Raw genomic sequence first — 21,432 nt, forward strand, 5'->3', positions numbered from 1 at the left:
ACTTGATATGTTAGCAGTGATAAACAGCCTCTGGACGGTACTACTTATTACTCTCTGAGCCAGTCAGCCGAGTCGGGAAACGGGGGGTGTAGAGGTACACAGATGCACCCGATACACCATTTTATTCGTGCCCAAAGGTTGTATGTATACCTAGGTATATTGATTTCCTGCTACGCAAAAGAAGAAGTCCGACACCACTATGGAAAGAACTATGATAAGAGCATACCATTACCCGCCCCATCTGGCAGATAATTGCTCCAGAAAAGGCCTCTCCCAGGGCGATTTTGTCCAAGAAAGATTTCATGTGGCGGTACTGACACACCCATTCCCCATTGTCTTGCCGTTACAAGTCAGTGCCCCAGTCATCAGCAACTTTCAAACTCCAGTGAGGTTGACCTCCTCGACAGGTTGAGTCTTGACCTTCTTTGTCTGCTCCGCTTGAGCACCGGAACCTGCATCTGACGCTCGTTTCGACGAAGTAGGGGCTTGTGTGGTGTTTAAAGTGTTAGTCACGACAGGTTGCAAGGGATTTCTAGGTGTAGGTGGGGACGCGGCAGTGGAGGTCGATGCCGATGTCGACGCGCCTTGGGCAGCTATCTTGGCTCGGGCCCTTTCATTATTGAGATGCGCGGCGCGCACGGCGCCATCATAATCGGCGGCGAGAATGATCTCGGCCCACTGTCTGCCGAAGAGATAGTCTTTCAAACGGCCTGCACGATTGAGGGGGGCGAGTTTGACGCGAGCGTCGTCCCTGTTCTTCTCCCAAACGGTCTTCTTGTCGAATAGTTCGTTCTTCTTCGTGATATGCCATTCGTTGGGAGTCCGGTCCCGCAACGTCACGATTGTATATGACTTGATCTGTCGGTTGTAGAATTGGGTCTGTAGGTGCTGACGCCGAGATGCGGTGGTGCATGGTATCCGGGCAACCCTTTCCGTCGGGCTCCTGAGAAACTCCTGCACCGTGTTGCAGTCCGTACAGCCGCAGCCACGATCGAGGTCTTGGCTCCAACTGACCGTTCCAGGTGGTTCGGGCCCAACGCAGGTCCGGAGATAGTACATCAGCAGCTCAAGGACGACACGTCGTATGTCAATCCGGACCTGGCCCGTGTTTGGATCCCGCTCGTTGAGAAAGCCGCTGGTCATGATCTCGTCGACGAAAGGGAGCAGTGTATGTACGCATGTCTCTTTGTTCGAGGCGCGCAGGGCCGTGGACAGACAGTCTAGCGCATCCTGTTCGGTCAATATGCCCGCCAGACAACTGTTGGTGATGAGCTGTCTCAAGTCTTTGCCGTTAAGAATGCGTGCGCTAGGGGATTGCGGGTCATGTCCAATCCAGGATCTCGTTGTGGGTGTCAATGTGTATTGTCTATTGGTTGGACGATAGTTAATCAAAGCAGGGTTACGTTCGAAGTCGTGCCATATTCTCTTTAATAACCGTTCTCTGACCAGCTCTAGCCTCGTTTCCAAGGTTGTCTGTGGTTGTTGCGGCAGAGCTCCGTTGGGATAGCGATCCATCCAATAGCGCGGGTAGTTCCAGGATTCGGTTGGGGCCAGCAGCTCGTTGCAAAATCCGATTTTGCAAGCGATAGGAACTGAAAAAACTTGCCCGATGATGCTGCCGAGAGACCTGTTAGTAGGACGGACATAGACCTCAAACACCGATCATATGTCAGTGGAACATTGGCGTAGAATGACCCCTACCTGAAGTCGATATATGAATCGTCCAACAACCGGGCAATGCGTCCGATGCTCTCCCCTTCGGCCTTGTTCATAGTCCTGTAATGGCAGCGGGCATCACCTATCACTGTATCAACCCAGTAGTCGTCAAACAAGTGGATCAATCTGGCCATTTCTTTCTCGTCCCCTTTGGGAGGCTCAGGGCATCGGAAGAACCCCTCTTTTACAGCGTGCAACGCTGCTTGCCTGTCACACAGGGAGAAGCCATCCTGTAAAGCTTCAGAGATTCTTCGCAACGTCAGATTCCAATTCGTTCCAACATCGCCATCTGGAGAATGCGACTGTCCACGGTATCTGTTACGTGAGTACGTACCTTATCTCTAAAATGCGGCGGCCGCCCTCCCGTTGTGCCAAGGCAAGGCCCAAACGCTGAAAAATTTCGATGGACATGCCATCGTGAGATTTGCGCACCGCCTGGTCGTAAAGGGTCCAATTCCCGCGTTCGATCGCAAACGCAACGATTTCCTGGAGGATTTTCGCCCACCTAGCTCTTTTGTGTTCAAGCACAATGAAGGGTCGGCTGTAACGATACTGATACTCCAGCACAGTCGACGCATACGCTGTCAGATCTTGTACAGCAGAGTCACCTGGAAATATATCCCATGACTCTGTAAATGTATCCTGCCGCAAGTTTTGAAGCCGTGACAGTATCGTTTCCGGGCGGTGGTCACACTCGTGCAGAAACTCGAGCCTTTTCGACGGCGGGACGATCACCACAACCTGAAATGTATGAGATGTCTGACGATCCAACGTTGTGGGCCCAACTTACTGTATCCCGGTACCAGTAAAATGACAGTGATCCCTCGTTTCCTGTAACTTCAATATGATCCTCATCGTCTGGGAGCCGATCGTCATGGACATTTATGACCCTGTCCTGGGACACGCTGATTCCGTAGTCTGCACTTGGATCATCTACCCGATCACCATTCAAAGTAACGACGTGCTGCATAGTCGTCTCACGACTGAGCTCGTCTTCCCCATTTATATCTATCTTCACCTTGCGCTCTGTGCTGGCGAGGTATAACGAAAATCCGAGCCGGAGCGCTGCTTCATCCAAGCACAGAACTCGCCCAAAATCTGGGCTTTTGAGAAGCTTAAGTTGCAGGCTAGCCTGAGTGTATTGATGTTCAAGCGCGTAAACCAGATAGTCCGGCGACTTGGGGGCATCAATGTCCACATACCATTGCTTGAGCACCGAAACTATTCGGTCCTGATGCTGGGTCGGCGACGCCGGGACGGACACTGTTGTAGACTCCCGTCGAACCAGATTGTAAATCAGAACAAGGCGATAGCCTTGAGTCACCGGCTTAACTTCATGGAGAACGTCCGAGTACCAAGCCGCATACGAGATGTCAAAGTCCGATGTTGACGACGTGTTGAATTCAACCGTCTCGTCGTTGTGTGTGAGCACCAGCTCGCCACCTCGATGCGAAGAGGGGAGGCAAATCATCAAAGTCCCAAACATGCCGGGTGCTTTCTCGCTGTCCCTGTGTGGTTTAAAAAAAGCCCCTTCTTCATACAAAAGCAGCTTGTAGAGATCTGCGCAAACATTGTCACGCCCACAATCCAGGTCTAGAGCTCTATAGACGTCATGTAGGATTCGACCGATCATGTTGTTCCATTTCGGGTTGCGGATGGAAAATTGTGCTGGTTCCAATTGCCAGGACTTTCGCACCGATGTGTCAACAAGCGTCTCTTCCCCTTTGCCAAAGGGACTCTGTGTGGCTTTGGATATGATGGCCCCAGCATCATTCTTGGATAACGGAAGTCCAACGATGCCATGATCGTTAAGAAACAGGCCTGGATTGAGATTTTCACTCATGACACCCCCACAAGCGAATGACGGAGCCTCAATCTGTGAGAGGGCTTCTAAAAGCGCTTTTTTGACGCCCTCGACCGCGTCCGGACGGCGGAGTGTGGCTATTGCCATAACGGCGGATGGTCCTGTGAGTGTCTCATGCAATGTACAAGGGTGTAGTTGTGTCAAAGTGTTGACCCTGCCACACAGTGGGAAATGATGTCAAAGTATACCTAGGTACGTGTTGTGGTACCTCACTGGTACTGGGGCTGGTACTGGTACACACAAGCAGGAGTCACCAGGCTCGTCGCGTGTCGCGTAGGAGTGTCGCGTAGGAGCGTCGCGTCGCATCGCGTCGCGCCTGGGAACCGAGCCACTAAAAGGCACCACTAAAAGTGACTAGGCACTAGTGTAGTACTACGGGCAGTTCAAGTTGTGTCAACAGCGGCACGGAGCGTGATTGGCATGTGCCACAGGCAGCGACTACCGTGAAACCCACTGGCATGAGGCTATGACCCCACACTGGCAGTGCCTTCTCCATCGTCCGACCCAGTCTATGCAGATTTCAACGACATGACTTACCTTCTGAGCTTCTTTACAGAAATGCCAGAAGGATTTGGAGCGGTGAGGGACCACAGCGCAGAAACAAAAAATGACGGTATGTCGGGAACACCACTGCCGCGGGATGCTCCTGACAAGGTGTATATTCTCGATACCGACAATCAAACTCATCGATGGCGAGATATACATTGTAAATCAGATACATGCACAAGGACCCCTCCAGAAGCGAGCCATATGGCCAGGACAGATTGCGTCTATCGCGGAGGTGCAGGTCACTTTCTTTGATTTTGCTGCCGGCCATTCGATGATATTCCAGACATGCATGCACCAGAATAGACCCGATTTCGGCTCCTGTTTCGTGCAGAGGTTACGAGCAGCGAAAGGTTGTTGCCTCCACCCATCTTGACCCCTCCTTGGATGGGCGGAATTGGAGCAAGTTGCTGTCATGGAAACGTGGGACCTTTCTCGGATTCTTGAAGCTTTTGGCATCGAACATCTTTTCTCGAGGCTAACGGGCTAGACTTGAAGCAACTTTCTGGACACATGCGGTGTACCTATTTATGGTTGGGTTGCACACGCTCGGCCTCGACTTCAGAATCTGTGCCCTGTTAATGGTGCAAATTTCGATCCAAGCATAAGACTGTCCTGGGCGTGAGGTCGGAAGCCAGTATTGATTCCACTTTGGTGTACCAGTAGACAATATCAGGAAGCCGTAATATATTAGTTCGAATCCACGTAGTACCTAGGTACCTAGGTATATACTTACCGAATTAGTTTAGCGTAAGAGTCGCCACTAGGAGACGACTCCCCGAGTTGTCTCTTCTAAGTCTGCTTAGTCAGCAGGGAGTCGGAGTCGCGCAAGTCGCTGGCGTTTTGACAACGCTGAAATATCTGTCCTTTGCAATGTTGCCCAGATTCCGAGCAAGAGTCCACTTTCATACGAGATGAAGATGTCCATGGAGCATGGAGAACCCTGACGAGGGAGGAAGTATTCAGGTAACAAGGCTAGGAGAGTGATGGAGAAGGGATGGCTAGAAAAGCAACGTTTCTTCCCCTATTATCAAGGCGAGGTTAAGTTGGGGTCAACATGCTCTGCTCGTGGGATCACGCGTTCCATTGTGACATCTCGTTATATTATTCATCACAGGCAGCAGCTGTGACCACCAGTGTGTCTACGATCAAAGGAGCAGGCGATCTCCGCCGTATCTCCGGAGACGGAGAATTCAAGATCCACCCCCTGGACGAAAAGACCGACGCACGTTCTTTGTTGGACGATCAGAAGATGCCTCTACGTCCGTCACTTATGATCTGGTGTGATTGGTCCAAGGACGGGTCTGTGGCACCCGCAGCCATGAGCATTCACTTGCAGACGAGTTCGGAAATTCCGTTTTGTCGCCGTTGTTGTCTCGGCCGAAGTTGGTGAAAAGGAGAAGAACTAGATCTCAATCAACAACCCGTTGCTACTAATATCAGCGAGCCATGGCTACTGTTGGTACATGCGGCTTGTCTTCCACTTTACATTCAACTTCGTCTACGGCTTGGTCTTGAGTCCTCGAGCAATCGTCTTACAACGAACCCGGCCACAGATCAGCCACGCCAGCCCCTAGTATGGCGACCCCGCCGACCTCTGGAAATCGAGTCGACATAAAGACGGCCACACCTCATGACCACGAGATGAGTTCAGCTGACTTTGCCGAGGACTTGAAGACGCAAGCTGAAGAGCAGGATTCAATGGACACACGGCAAGCCAGGGTCCAACGACTTGCACGCGAGTTCTCATTCAGCAGTTCAGGAAGCTTTAGGAGTGAGCCTATATTCGGGAGTGAAGACCCGAACTCTCCACTCAATCCGTCTGGCACGAACTTCAACGCTTTCGCCTGGGCCAAGAATCTTGCTAGAGCTGCTGAGGAACGTGGGCAGGGCTTCCGTCAGATTGGTCTCTCTTTTGAGGATTTGAATGTCTACGGCTATGGCACACCTACCGATTTTCAAAAGACCGTGGCCAACATCTGGCTGGCCTTGCCGGAGATGGCCATGCGGCGACTGATGCCTCACTCCGATACTCATGGTCAGCGAAGGGTCGACATCCTACACAACTTCAACGGGCTGATTCGACCCGGCGAGATGTGTGTGGTTCTGGGCCCCCCTGGCTCTGGCTGTTCAACGTTCCTCAAGACCATCTCAGGTGACCGCAATGGCCTCTACGTTGACCAAAACTCACGCTTCAATTACCATGGCATTTCAGACCAGGACATGCATTCTGCGCATCGTGGGGATGCCATTTACACGGCAGAAATGGACGTACACTTCCCCATGTTGACAGTGTCGGACACGTTGACGTTTGCTGCGCGTGCGCGCTGCCAGAAGGAGCTCCCAGAGGGAATTACTCGAAAGCAGTGAGTGACCATTGCCGCGTCTATTTTCATTGCCATTTCCTGCCCTGAGGGATATAATGCTAACCATCCCTTTTTCACAGGTACTGTGATCATCTCCGCGATGTCGTCATGGCTATGTACGGTATTAGCCACACCAGTCGTACCAAGGTGGGAAACGAGTTTGTACCAGGAGTCTCTGGAGGAGAAAGGAAACGCGTTAGCATTGCCGAAGCAACATTATCCAACGCGCCGTTCCAATGCTGGGATAAGTAAGCCACCTTCACCATGGACTGCATAAGATCGTTCTTCCATTGAGTTTGAGTTAATGCTGACCATTGCCACTGATAAAGCTCGACACGTGGTTTGGACGCGGCCAATGCAATCGAATTTTGCAAGACCTTGAGGCTTCAGTCGCAGATTTTCGGTCAGACTTGCGCGGTGTCCATGTATCAAGCACCCCAGAGAGCTTATGATCTGTTTGACAAAACCTTACTACTTTATGAGGGACGTCAGATCTACTTTGGTCCTGCATCTCAGGCAAAGGAATACTTTGTCAATCTGGGCTTTGAATGCCCGTCACGTCAGACGACCCCGGACTTTCTCACATCGATGACATTTCCTGCGGAGCGTATCGTCCGCCCCGGCTGCCATCCGCCGCGCACCCCGGACGAATTTGCGGCTGCCTGGACTTGGAGTCCTGAGTATAAGGCATTACGGGCAGAGATCGCCGAGTACAACTCAACCCATGTCATTGGGGGCGAGGACGCCCAGACGTATCTACGTCTGAAGAAAGCTCATCAAGCTAAAGGCCAAAGCGTGAAATCACCCTTCATTCTGACTTACTCGCAGCAGGTCCGTCTCTGTATGTGGCGAGGCTGGAAGCGCTTCTGGGCGGATCCAGGGCCAGCGTCTTTCACCCTGATTGGGAACGGGATCATGGCGCTCATTGCATCGTCCTTGTTCTACAACATGAAGGAGACAACAGACAGCTTCAAGGGCCGAGCTGTTGTCCTCTTCATGGCGATCCTATTCAATGCTTTCGCATCCATCCTAGAGGTTATGACGCTTTATGCGGAGCGGCCCATTGTGGAGAAGCAGTCTCGGTATGCATTCTATCGCCCGTCGGCCGAAGCCTATGCTTCTGTGCTGGTTGACTTGCCCATGAAAGTGGCCGGCGCTATCGGCTTCAACCTGGTTTTCTACTTCATGACCAATCTGAATCGCCATCCTGGGAACTTCTTCTTCTACCTACTGGTGGTCCTTCTTGTCATTTTCGCCATGTCGGGGGTCTTCAGATTCATGTAAGTGTTGTCTCCTGTGGTCACTATGTTGAAAGATCAATCCACTGACAACTCACAGTGGGGCTCTGTCCCGTACAGAAACACAGGCCATGGTACCAGCTTCGGTCATGATGCTAGCCCTGCTGATTGTCACTGGTTTCGTCGTTCCACTCCGCTATATGCTTGCGTGGTGTCGATGGATCAACTATGTAAACCCCGTCGCCTATGGTTATGAAGCACTCATGGTCAACGAGTTCAGTGGCCGACAGTTTACCTGCACGTCCTATGTCCCCAGTTATGGTACTCCCGGCACGACAAATGTGGCATGTGATGCTATTGGCGCCATTCCCGGTCAGTCTACTGTGACCGGCGACGCCTACATCAACTCGGCCTACAGTTACTATGCCAGTCACAAATGGCGTAATGTCGGCATAGTTGCTGCCATGCTGATCTTCAATCACTTTGTGTATTTTGTGGCCAGAGACTATATCACGGCGAAAAAGTCAAAGGGAGAGATTCTTATCTTCCGCCGGGGCTACGCTCCGAAGCAAGCCTTGAAGGGAAACGATATCGAATGTCCAGTCTCCGGGCCTGTCGCGACTATCCTGGAAAAGTCACACACTGGCAATGGGTATGATGGCGAAAAGAATAAGGGCTTTCAAGGCTCCACCGGTGTCTTCCATTGGAACAACGTGTGCTACGACATCAAGATCAAGGGCAAGCCTCGGCGCATTCTCGACAATGTGGATGGATGGGTGAAGCCTGGCACTCTGACGGCCCTAATGGGCGTCTCAGGTGCTGGTAAGACTACATTGCTGGATTGTTTGGCCGACCGTCGTGGTGGGGTGGGCATTGTCACTGGTGAGATGCTGGTGGATGGAAAACCTCGTGATGAGAGTTTTCAGCGCAAAACCGGCTATGCACAGCAACAGGATCTACATCTCGAAACGAGTACTGTCCGTGAGGTATGTGTGCCAACTTTTGAGCCCTTTTGTTAACTCCCGATTGCTTGCATGCAACAAGACATCTTGCCTTCCATTGAACCCGCCCAAGATCCATGCTGACATTACCACACAACAGGCCCTAAACTTTTCGGCGCTTCTCCGCCAACCGGGGCATATCCCAAGGGCAGAAAAGCTAGCCTACGTGGACGAGGTTATCCAGCTGCTCGATATGCAGGACTATGCCGACGTCGTCGTGGGCGTGCCCGGTGAAGGCCTCAACGTCGAACAACGAAAACGCTTGACGATCGGAGTTGAACTGGCCGCCAAACCGCCTCTTCTTCTTTTCGTGGATGAACCAACATCAGGCCTGGACTCTCAGACCAGTTGGGCCATCATTGACTTGCTGGAAAAGCTATCGAAGGCGGGTCAATCTATCCTCTGCACCATTCACCAGCCCTCTGCAATGCTGTTTCAACGATTCGACCGCCTATTGCTGCTGTCTGAAGGAGGCAAGACAGTTTATTTCGGTAAGTCACATTGCATTTTGATCTGTCCTTGCCACGAAAACCACGCAGGTCTCATCTTCACCTGATCCACTTGTATGTCCTTTAGCTAACTCATGGAATTCCTTTCCTGTCCATACAGGCGACGTGGGTGACAACTCTACCACCATGATCAACTATTTCGAGCACAACGGAGCCAAACAATGTGCCCCCGGCGCCAATCCAGCCGAATGGATGCTCGAAGCCATCGGCGCCGAACCAGGCAGCCACTCCGACATCGACTGGCACCAAGTATGGCTCTCAAGCCCAGAGTACCAAGCCGTGCAAAGCGAACTGGCACGTCTCCGATCCCAAGGCAAAAACAACAGTGACCAGCCACATCCCCATTCGCACAGCGACAAACACGAGCGAGCCTTGTACCGAGAATTCGCGACCCCATTATGGCACCAGTTCCTAGTCGTAACGCAGCGCGTATTGCAACAAACATGGCGAACCCCATCATACATCTACTCCAAATTGATCCTATGCACGGCATCCAGTCTATTCATCGGCCTTGTATTTCTCCACTCACCACTCAGCATCCAAGGCCTCCAGAACCAAATGTTCGCCATCTTCGAACTCACCAGCATTGTCACCCAACTGATCAACCAACAAGTCCCACACTTCATGACCCAACGCTCTCTCTACGAAGTGCGCGAACGACCCGCAAAGACATACAGCTGGGCCGTATTCATGCTCGCCCAAATCGTCGCCGAGTTGCCCTGGTACACCGTCTCGTCTGTGCTGATGTACGTGACATTTTACTTCCCCGTGGGCTTTTACTCGAATGCCGAACAGGCGCACCAGGCCACCGAGCGCGCATCGCTGATGTGGTTGCTGTTCTGGGTTTTCTTGCTCTGGGTATCGACGTTTGCACATCTTTGCATTTCGTCCGCGGGGTCCGCTGACACGGGAGCAAATACGGCCACCATGCTGTTTTTCCTGTCTTTCTTCTTCTGTGGTGTGTTGGCCCTGCCGGATCAGATGCCTGGATTCTGGATCTTTATGTATCGGGCCTCTCCGCTGAGTTACTTTATTTCCGCTGTCTTGTCTACGGGGCTCGCCAATGTCCAGGTCACTTGTGCGGATAACGAGTTTACCTTGTTCCATCCGCCGGCCGGGAAGACGTGTGGAGAGTACATGGCTGACTATATCGAGACGGCGGGTGGGTATTTGTTGGACCCGGCTGAGATGCACAATTGTCGCTATTGCAGGATGAAGGACACGAATGTCTATCTTCATACCGTGGGCTCAGAGTATGTTGACCGATGGCGCAATTTTGGGCTGCTGTGGGTCTATGTTGTGTTCAATATTGCGGTCGCGGTGGCCTTGTATTGGGTCGTGAGAATGCCAAAGGGGAAGAAGAAGAAGAGTGCTTAAGTGCGGACCGACATTACATTTCTACCTGTACTTGTAGGGAACCGGGAAAATGATGGTTTGTACGGTATTGTTGGTGGGGGAGGCGGCGTTGGGTTTTGTGAGGCTTAGGGTTGGTGGTCGAAGATGGTAGCATTATGGCTTGGGAACTCTCCTCTCAATTCTCACCAAAAGTATCAACCCCTGAAGAATAGATCGCATCTCATTCATTCCACCAAAGAATCAATCCCCCTGAAAAAGTACTAAGGTGTTGAATCAATCTCCTGAAAAAGTACTAAGGTGTCGAGATTGTACAGAATTGTTAATTAATGATAAAGTATACTTACAAGGGGCCCGGTCGACAACTCAACCGTTGTGATCAAAGCGGGTTTACAGTCCAGCCATACCACTAGGTAGCAAAAGGCTGATCAGGCAAGAACGACTCCCAATCAAAGTCCAGACCATAGCCATAGCCATATCCATCACTCATGTCCACACCAGAACCACCTGCAAAGCCAGCGGCGGTAGTAGCATCAGACATTGTTGTGCCAGTAGGCGTAGGCGCCAACGACATTTTCTCCGCCCTCAACCTCAGGATCCCATGACAATACTTCAAACTATCCCTAGCACCTTTGGCCAACTGCAACTCAACAGGCACCTCGTCCTCAATGGCCGTGACCTGAGCCAACACCATACTCAAAAACATGTGACTTTTGACATTCGTTTCACCATGTCGAATACGCTGTTCCGCGAGAAAAATCATGTCTCGAACAGCCTGCTTCAAGAGGTCGCGATACTGCGTGGTGAGGTGGAGAGTGCCATCCGAAGCTTGGGCCTGGACGTGGACGAGCAACTCTAAACACGGGCCCATCATGGCCACGCGCAGACCTTCGCGGAACAATCCGCCGGCGGAGGTCATGAGTCTTCTGAACCCCGGATCCGGCTCTTCAGGCGACATGATTGCCAAGGCGGCGTCGAGGCTGAGTTTGAGTGAGTAGTAGTACATTGGGTTGATGCGGGCCTGGTTGCTGAATGAGTAGTGGAGTGGGATGATAAATCTGCGAACGAGGTAGTCAAGGAGGTTTCGGTGGAACGGAATTGGAGTAGGGTTCTGAGAGTTGCTTCGCATTAGAGTAGTGTTGGCGCTCAAGGATTCTGTGAGTTCGGCAGTCAGAGACAGGACGAGATTGTAAAAGGATTGTGATTGTGATGATTCGGATGGTTCTTCATCGTGGCCGATCCCATTCAGTAACTTCAAAATGCGCAGGCGGACCGGGAGAGAGCGAAGAAGTGCGAGTTGGATGGATGTGGAAGTAAACTGGTCTTCTGGGTGAGGTTGGAGTGTTGTGATCGTGGTCGATTCGTCGATCTCGTCGTCGTTGATGTTGCTGGGCTGTTCGGCGTCGAATTCATCACACGATATTCTCGGTGGCATTCTTGCGTCCAGGGACGACTGGACAATAAGTTCGAGGATGGTCGCCCACAGTCGTCGCCGGAGTTCGGCTTGGAGAACAGATACAGGGCGGCCCGGTAGTTTCTTCGGGTCGCGGTGTAGCCCTATCTGCATTGCTCGGTGGATTAGAGATCCCATCGACATCCAGACTGTGTCTCCGCCAATCGAGAAGATCTGCCGAGCTAATATTGTCAGACAATAAACTTGTAGACCGGTCAGGTCCACGCGGTCCTTCTCCAGGGGTCCCGCAAGCCATGTCTCGGCGGCGTAGATCCAGTGATGTACCAGTTCGGCATTGAGAAGTGCTGCTTCAGGACTTCCATGGTCGTATAGACTTGAGCCTATGCCTATCACTAGCAGAACTGTCAGGCGCAGATCAGTCGTGACAGAGTCCGGAGAGTCCCAGAATCTCTGATAGCCCGTCCAGAAACTGGGAGCATGGAGAATGCGGTGTGTGGACTCGAAGCATTGGAAGTATAGCTTGGCTAGGTCGTCGGACAGCTCGCGCGGCGGAGGGGCTCGAAAGTCTGCAGACGTTGAAAGGCCACGTGTAGGTCGGATAAGTTTGATGGCTTTGGCTGTATTCTTGCATTTCCCGAGGTATTCTCCCGCCTCGGCAATGAGGGCTGCTGTTTCTGGTTCTTGATAGGGGCCGCTGTCGCCATAAGGCTTGCCCATGAGCTCGCCCCAGCAGGCGATGACGGGAGTGAACTCCTGCGCTATGTCCTTCCAGTCACCCCTGCCCATGTCTCTTGGTTTGTTCATCACGGTTCGCCAGTCCAGAGACTCGGATGGATCGCCATTGCCTGCACATTGACGCTTTGGTGTCCGTCGGCCTGCCTCTGAGTGGCCTGTCTCAGCTTCGCCAACAGGGCGCTTTGCGGATTTCTCGAGTCTTTGGATCCTTTGCAGCAGATTCTGGATGTCCGGAATGTGATTAGGGCTGGAAGGGCTCGGGGCCTGCGCGGGAGCTTCAGGATCGGCTGGTACTGTCCCTGCTTGCGACATTGTAACATGGTCGGATGGACGATGACCAAGAATTTGTCGTACATATGATCCATTCGGCCCGAATGAGTTTACCGGCTTCTGCTGTTGAATTCGAACTTGGCTTATGTCGTCCAGCGATGAGGATGGTACTGTGCGACTGGTAGTTGCCGGAGTATAGCTCGCTGTCGATTCTGGTGTCCGCGGGCGCGAGCGCCGGACAGGGATGACTGGCCTGGGGTCATCGTTGTAGAGCTGATAGACACATCGGGTGTTGTGACGAACACAGTTTGCGCATGGCGTGGTTTGGTCGCACTTGATCTTGCGACGACGACATTCACGGCATGAAAGTGCTGGCCTTCTTCGTCGGCGCAGTTGTGGTTGTGGGCTCTCTGGCTCCTCGTCGTGAAGCCGTTGAAGGTCAGATTGTTCATTCTGTGGCTGTGGCCGCGATTGACTCTCCATGACGGGTCCTACGGATTTGTAGGAGATTTATTGTCGTTCCAATTTACATCTTTCCCTTTTGCGAGAGCAAGACTTACCAAGTTTTCGCATATTGTGCAGTGCTGTTGATCGAGGAACGCAGTTGATGTGCAAGGATGATTCGGAGAAAGCGGAGGCGGGAAATTCATCTCGGCCGAGAGCCTTGCTGAGTTGACGGCCGCCTTGGACCGGAGATAACTAGTGCTACTGTGACAAAATGGGCACCCTACGTGCCAAGCATTATAAAGACATCGAGGACCGTCTTTCAGTCTCGACTAGCGTCGTACGCTATCGTATAACCTCTAGAAAGTATATAGTCTAACGAGGCCCTAGGCCCCGTTAAAATAGGATAAGTTCTCCGTAAAATTATATTTAGTAGCGGCGATAAGATAGTTCTCTACCTTAAACTAAAGTCCGTAAGAACTTCTATACTCTCTCGAGAAGAAGAGAAGCGTAGTCGATCGCCGAGAAGATCGATATCCTTTTATATAAAGTCGATTAAAGATAAACGAAACCGTCTCGATATATAGCGAAATTAACCGATAAGGAAATTTTCTAGCTCGAAGTCCGTCTTTTATATCTAACGAATCTCTTCTAGTTTCGTAGCGAAGACTTACGAGAATTATACTCTTAGAATAACGAGTAGCGATAAAAATTTCTTATCGAGAAAGGTAAATTATAGTAGTAAATAGTAACTTCTCTCTCTCTAAAAATTTTAGTCTCGCTACCCTTAGATACCCTTAACTATAAATAATAGCTAATAATATAACTAAGATATAGTAGTAACGACTACTTCGATATTCTTAATTATATTCTATTAGTCTAGATACTACGAATAATAGTATCGTCGAGAGACTTAACGCGTTAATAGAAAAAGAAATATTACTACTAGAACGAACCCTTTATTAGAATCTTATTTAAATTATACTAGTAGAGACTAGATAGTTATCTAGATCTATCTAGATCTATTTATACTATTATAGACGATAGAAAATAATAGATCGATTAAAGAAAGGCGTATAGTAAGATCTCTCGAGGAATAGAGTACTATTTAGCTAGAGACGGTCTCGAATATCGAGAGCTAGTTATAAAGCGCTCTCGCTAAATAAGATAGAAGCTTCTATAAAGAATATATTCTTCTTAAGATTACTTATCTTTCTTCTATCGTATATTATCTTTTACTCGTTTCTTACTTATATTTCGTAAACTATATCCGAAAGCTCTTTTATACTAAATATCGTATAAATACTCTCTTAATTCTAGTAATAGTAGTATTAGAAATTAATATCTCTATAAAAGAAGCTAATTTATAGAGAATATATAGACTTCTAGAAGAGAATCGCCTTAGAAATCTAGAAAGGACTATAGCGGCTCTTACCGACTATCTACGATACTATAGAACTCTCGAAATCTTCGCTTCGACGTCTACGGACGGCCTATCGAGAATTACCCTCTTATCTATAAACTAGACGAATATATCTAAACTCTTATCTAGATAGTAGTATCTATTGTTAGATTTATTCTAAGATATTAGCGGAATAGAGCTTAAAAAGCCTCTAAGATATAAGAGTTATTAGAATAACGACGCGATATAAGTTTAGCTAATCTATATCGAAAGATAGTTAGACGCGAAGAAAGTCGTTAATAAACGTTCTTTAATAGGCCGCGAACGTATCGCTCTAGTAACTTTTTATCTTAAAGATAATATCTTAATATAATAGAATCTTATATACTAAGATATAAAATATAGTTTCGGAATCGATCTACTTCTAACTAACTAGAAGATATAAAAGAAAGTATTCTAGACGGGGTTTAGTAATATTAGAATATAAGAGTAACGTCGAGATAAGTTCGACTCTCTTAAATAAATAGAAATAGTATAAGAGTTTCGATAGAAGATCGAAACTCTTCGACTATATCTTAACTCTCGCTCTAGCGATATCGAATATCTACTTATTTTTAAACGAGAGCTTAGAACGACTATTCGAAATTAAATAGAACTTCTTCTAGATACTATACTTTTCTAAAATTATAAAGATTACGCTCTTTTTATAGATAAAAGCGAAAGAGAGATATAAATTAATATATATAGAATAGCTTCTCTTCGAGATCGGTCGAGAAAATTTTCCTTAAGAAAATCTTCTTAATCTCCTTAGACTATCTAACTAGATCGTAAGAACGCTAATAGTAATATCGAGATAGCCCTTAACGGCCTTCGACTAAGATTCTTCTCGTCTACTAAGACTAAAATCTCGCGTAGTCGTAAAAATAGACGTAGATTCTTAAGTAGCTTTCGTTAGAAGTATTAAGACGATAGTCTCTATTTCGATTATAAAGAAGCCGACTATTAAAAGAAAGATTACTCTAATTCGAAGAAGTCTATAAAATAAGACTATCGAGAAAAAGAGAAGAGTCGCTAGATAGTAGAGCGTCTAGCGATAATAAAGAAGTTATAGACCTTTCGAAGATTATCGATATAAGTCTATTAGACTCTAACTTCTCTTTTAATAATCTAATAAATATTACTATTAATATAACCGAAGTCTTCGATTATAACTTAGACCGTATCTAGAGATATAATATCGCTAGCGAGTCGCTAGAATAGTATAGTAACTCTTACCTCGTTATAGTTCTTCTTAATATAGGCTTCGATATCTTCTATATCTTAAGAAGAGTCGCTAAATAACTAGATAAGAACTATAAAATTATCTAAAGATTATCTCTTTAAGTATATCTTACTAATAGCGAGACGACTCTCTCTAATTAAGCTATTATAATAAGCCTAACCGTCGATAACTTTCGAGCTCGAACGATACTTCGTATCTTAGATTAGGACGCGTATAACGTTATTCTTAGACTTAACTAGCTAAAGAAGTATAGCGCTTTCTAGAATTTTAGTTACTTATATATAACGGTACGTAATAGGATTAGAAAATTAACTTCGATATCTCTCTAACCCTTTCGAACTATTAACTATAAAGATATCGAAGAGACCGGATTAAATCTACTTAGCTTCCGAAAGACTTAGAAGGCGATTTCTAAACTATCTATATTCGACTAGACTTTTATCTTATATCTTATACGAGAATAGAGTTCTAGTAATAAAGTAACTTCTTTAATATCTAGAACTAAGAATAGGTATTTTAGGCGTATCCTCGAAAGATTTAAAATAGTATTTCGAGAAGAATTATCTACTAAGTTTCTAACGAAGCGGAATATTAAGTACGAAATTAATATAGACGATATTAAATCTATTAACTTACTCTACTACTCTTTATCGAAAGAATATCGAGATAAATAAGATCGATAAATTCGTACTTTACTAGAATAAAGTCTAATTCGGCTCTTAGAAAGTCTATAGAGTTTCTCTATACTCTTTATACCTAAATCTAGAAATAAATAGCGAATATATATCGATTATCGTCTTTTTAATAATATTACCGTTAAGAATATCTACTTTTTATCTCGAATCTAGAACTATCTTAATACTATCGAAGCCGCTTAATAGCTCTTAAAGACCGATCTTATTTAAGAATACTACTAGATCTAGATAGAAAAGATATTTATCGAAAAGACCGCCTTTAATACGCGATTCGATAAGTACGAGTTCTTAGCTATACTATTTAGACTTACTAATATCTCTTCGATATTTTAAAGGATTATAAATAATACTCTACGAGAATTTATTAGTAAGTTTATAATCGTCTACTTAGACGATATTATTATCTACTTATAGATCGAAGAAGAATACGAATACTATCTCGAATAGATATTTAAGGTACTATATAACTATAAACTATATACGAAGTCGTCGAAGTACGTTATTAGCGTCTAATAGCTTAAATTCTATAGATATATAGTAGATAACGGAGAGTATCGACCTACGTCTATAAAGATATAAGCTATCCTCGAATAGCCTTAGTCTCGAAACGTATATAAAGTACGCTAGTTTTTAGATTTAGCTTTCTACTACTAGAGATTTATTAAAGACTTTATAAAGATTACTATACCTTTATCCGATTTATTAATCGAGATAGATATCGAGCTTCGAAAAAAGAAGTTCCGACCTATCTAATAGAACGCGAGATACGAATACGCCTTCTAAGTACTTAAGAAGGCCCTCGCTACTAAACTAGTTTTATAATAAGTCGATAAATCGAAGCCTTTTTACGTAGAAATAGACTACTTTAAGTAGACTTTAGATTATATTCTTCTATAAGAAGGACTTAATAGAAAGTAGTATCTAGTCGTCTATAACGGGTAGAAACTTAATAGAGCTAAGTTAAACTACTCTATATACGAAAAGGAACTTCTCGCTATTAAGTATACTCTTCGAACCTAGATTATATACCTCTAGAATAGCTATAAGACGGTCGTCGTAATCGATTATAAAAGTCTAAAATATCTAAATACTATTCGGACGCCTTTAAAGCGCCTTACGCGGTAGATTAATAAGTTTTTCGAGTTCGACTTAAATATCTAATATTGTAAAGGCTTCGAAGCTATTATCTCTAATACTATTTTTAGACGACTCGATTTTCTAGAAAAGAGCTCTACTAATAAAGTATAGATCTCTAGCGGCGTAGAAGTATTCCTAAATATCTAATAAATAGTATATTCGAACGACGATATAGAATAGAAAGATACTATTATAGCTCGATTAACTACGAAGAATAAATTCGACTTAAATCTAGTCTAGAAGGAGTAGCTAGCGCGTATTAAGGATCTAGATTAATACTTCGTAGAAGAAGGCCGCCTATTCCGAAAGATTAGTAATTACTTCGCTTTCTTTATTTCTATATCGTTTTATTAAGACTTTATCGAATACTATTATAAGTACTACGAATACTATAGCGCGGCCGTTATAGAAAGTATTATTAAGATACGCGAATAGTAGCTATCTATAACGAAGAATATTCTTATATATATCTAAACTTATAACTAATACTAGTTAGTCTAGAGATAGAAGAAAAATTAGAAAGAACTATATTCGTAGATTAGACGGATCTCCCGACTCTTCGAAAAGTAGATAATCGACTTCGTTAGCTCTTTACTAACTATACTTTACGGAAATCGTTAGATTCTAACGACTATTAATTTCTCTATAGACTAGTTAATAGTAAAGGCTATAAAGAATACTACGGATAAAGTAGTTATCGACTTCCTATTCGAAATCTACTACTAGTATAGAGTATTTTAAGAATTATTATTAAATAATAGCGCTAATTTAATCTCGAAGATTATCAAGTACTATCTCGATCGCGTTAAGGTAAAGTATTATACTATAATATCTTACTATCTCTAGACTAACGGGAAGATAAAAAGATTTAATAGAATACTAGGCGAAATTCTTATAAAGTAACTTATTAGATAATAAATCCTTTTATAGAACGAATATCTTTTATCGACGTTATTTATAATCTATATTAGATTTTATATAGTAACTAGAATAAGTCTATATAAGCTTATCTATAGTCTTAAATCTTAATTAATAGGCGATTAATAAGAATTTAATCTATTAAACCTTAATATCGACTTTATCTCGAGACTAGAATAACTATATATTATATATTACGAAGTAAATAAGCTACTAGTCGAGAGAGAGCTATACTCTCGAAAACTACGATTAACGCGTTTAGAAATACTATATCTTTTACTTAAAGAAGGAGATTTTATCCTTCTAAATAATATCTCGAAGTAGAAATTCGAACTTAACTACTTCGGACTCTTTCGGATTCTAAAGAAGTTATAGTTTAGTATTTATATATTAGAAACGATAGACTAGAAGGTCTTACGCCTATTTATTTATAAAAACTATCTAATACGATACTACTCGATAGATTTAGATAAATAAATAATCTAATCGTTTACTAGAGTATAGTAAATACGACTCTAAATAGTTAGAGATAGTATAACGAAGCCTTCGAATAAAGTACTTTAGATACTTAGTAATAAGTCTAATCTCTCGATATACTACGAGCTATTAATAATATTAAAGTAATAATAAATATTATAAGAATAACTAGAAGATAGTTTAAGTAAGATAGAGAAGAGCCGTAGAGCTAAAGTAACGCTAATAAATAGATATCGGCGAAATAGAGAATAGAAGCTAATATTCTACGGCGCGACGTCGATAGAGAAGACTACGACGGCCTACGAGAAATAAACTATAATCGAAGTAGCTCTCGCTTCTAATTCTCTAGAGTAGATTACTCCGCCTTTAGATAGATAATATCTCGTCGCTAGAAAGAGTAATAAAGATATTAATACTTTAAGAGTATCGAATAAAATAGTTAGAATAGAGTTTATTTCTTTATACGCCTAGAATAAATAGAAATAGAAGAGTAGTAATAGACTATTATCGTCTAACTCTCTCGATACGCGAAGAATAGGGAACGAAGGGACTTTAGATCCTCTCGAAATCTCTTTAATACTCTAGAAAAGAACGGAAAACTATATTTAGGATAGATAAGAGATCTTAAGGAATAAGAGTAATTCTATCGAATCGTACTAAGATACCGTTATATAAGATACTTCTATTCTATTCTATACTAAGCTACTCGAATCTATATCGATAGATATCGAGATCTATCCTATTAATATCGTAGGGTATATAGATAATATAGTAGGTCTATTTTATATAAATTATATAGAGAATAGCTATAATAAGTTAGCTAAAGCTATCTCGAGTAAGAAGAAATTATACTTCGTTAATAGACTAAATTAATCTAAAGATATAAGACTATAGAATCTTATAAACTAGAATATATCTACTTTATTCTTCTCGATATCTATCGATACTATAGAAAGTATATCTACGATATCTTCTAGTTCTACTAGAATAACTCTTTCGATACTCGAGGGGAATCTTATTCCTTAAGAGTACTCGAAACTCCGTAAGAAGCGGAGACGAGATAATTTATTATCTTCGTTAGTAGTCTAAAATATTAATTATAATATAATCGAGTCTTTAGTTTCTTATTAATAATATATTGAAGGATACTTACTAAGACCTAATTCTAGACTAAAGATAGTACGAGACTAAATAATCTAATAATAATAGTATTCTCTATAGATAATCTATAGTAACTAGAGCGTAGATTAGGTCTTAACTCTTAGCTATACGTTATCGGGACGTCCTACGAAGCGCTCTAGGTATATTAAAAACCTAAAAATAACTAATAAATTATAGTAAATCGCCTTATATAGTAGGCGTAGAAGAATCTCGCTCGCGCTTCTCTACTCGTCGTATCGTACTAGAAGACTTATCTATAAAATAGACTATTCGTAGAGTATCGTCTACTACCGTAGTAGTATAAGAAAATAGTAATACTTCGCGGTCTTCTTACTATAATACTATCGGAGCCGGTTCTAATAGTAATATCTCTATCGACGCCGTCGTTTTATAGTAAGAATACCCTAAAAGGCCTAAACTAGAAGTAGGGCTTAATTACTATATATAGGTAGATAGCGGATAAATATTATATATTAAATAAGTAGAAGTAGTAGACTATCTATACGCTAGATAATAAAAAGACGGATATTCTAGTACCGGATAAGTCGATATATAGCCTTATATAGACTATATCGATAAATCTATAGAAGATAAGACTAGTACGAATTATTACTACGTTATAATCTAACTACGCTTAGAGTCGTATACTAGCTCGGGAGGCGTAGGTACGTATTATATAGCCTCTTTAGTATAACGACGTATCTCTAATATACGTCTAGATAAACTTTATATCTATAATAATAGCTCGAGAGAAGAATCGATAATATACTAACGGTACCTTAGTAGTAGTTCGTTAGCTATATAGCCGTATTCTTCCGACTTCGGACTAGTCTCGACGACTTCTATTCTTACTAAAGATATAAATATTATAGAATAACGACTTTATTATATTAGCGTTAGTAGA

At 44.4% G+C, this 21,432-nt stretch overlaps 3 protein-coding genes across 3 annotated transcripts; 1 reads left to right on the forward strand and 2 right to left on the reverse strand.

Annotated features, from left to right (window-relative positions):
• Positions 1-68: 68 nt before the first annotated feature.
• On the reverse strand, positions 69-3,806 carry HMPREF1120_03323 (uncharacterized protein). Its single transcript, XM_009157386.1, has 4 exons — positions 2,507-3,806; positions 2,051-2,457; positions 1,702-1,965; positions 69-1,615 (listed from the first exon to the last, which is right to left on the reverse strand). The coding sequence occupies exons 1-4, from the start codon at positions 3,665-3,667 to the stop codon at positions 376-378; spliced, it is 3,072 nt and encodes a 1,023-aa protein (XP_009155634.1). The 5' UTR covers positions 3,668-3,806; the 3' UTR covers positions 69-375.
• A 1,197-nt stretch (positions 3,807-5,003) lies between these two features.
• On the forward strand, positions 5,004-10,943 carry HMPREF1120_03324 (ABC drug exporter AbcA). The gene is made up of 6 exons (XM_009157387.1): positions 5,004-6,492; positions 6,573-6,740; positions 6,822-7,772; positions 7,831-8,716; positions 8,832-9,222; positions 9,341-10,943. The coding sequence occupies exons 1-6, from the start codon at positions 5,705-5,707 to the stop codon at positions 10,615-10,617; spliced, it is 4,461 nt and encodes a 1,486-aa protein (XP_009155635.1). The 5' UTR covers positions 5,004-5,704; the 3' UTR covers positions 10,618-10,943.
• HMPREF1120_03325 (uncharacterized protein) lies at positions 9,221-13,679 on the reverse strand. Its single transcript, XM_009157388.1, has one exon. The coding sequence runs from the start codon at positions 13,493-13,495 to the stop codon at positions 11,003-11,005; it is 2,493 nt and encodes an 830-aa protein (XP_009155636.1). The 5' UTR covers positions 13,496-13,679; the 3' UTR covers positions 9,221-11,002.
• Positions 13,680-21,432: the final 7,753 nt, after the last annotated feature.

This window comes from Exophiala dermatitidis, assembly GCF_000230625.1.
Source record: "Exophiala dermatitidis NIH/UT8656 unplaced genomic scaffold supercont1.3, whole genome shotgun sequence".
Classification (NCBI taxonomy): domain Eukaryota; kingdom Fungi; phylum Ascomycota; class Eurotiomycetes; order Chaetothyriales; family Herpotrichiellaceae; genus Exophiala; species Exophiala dermatitidis.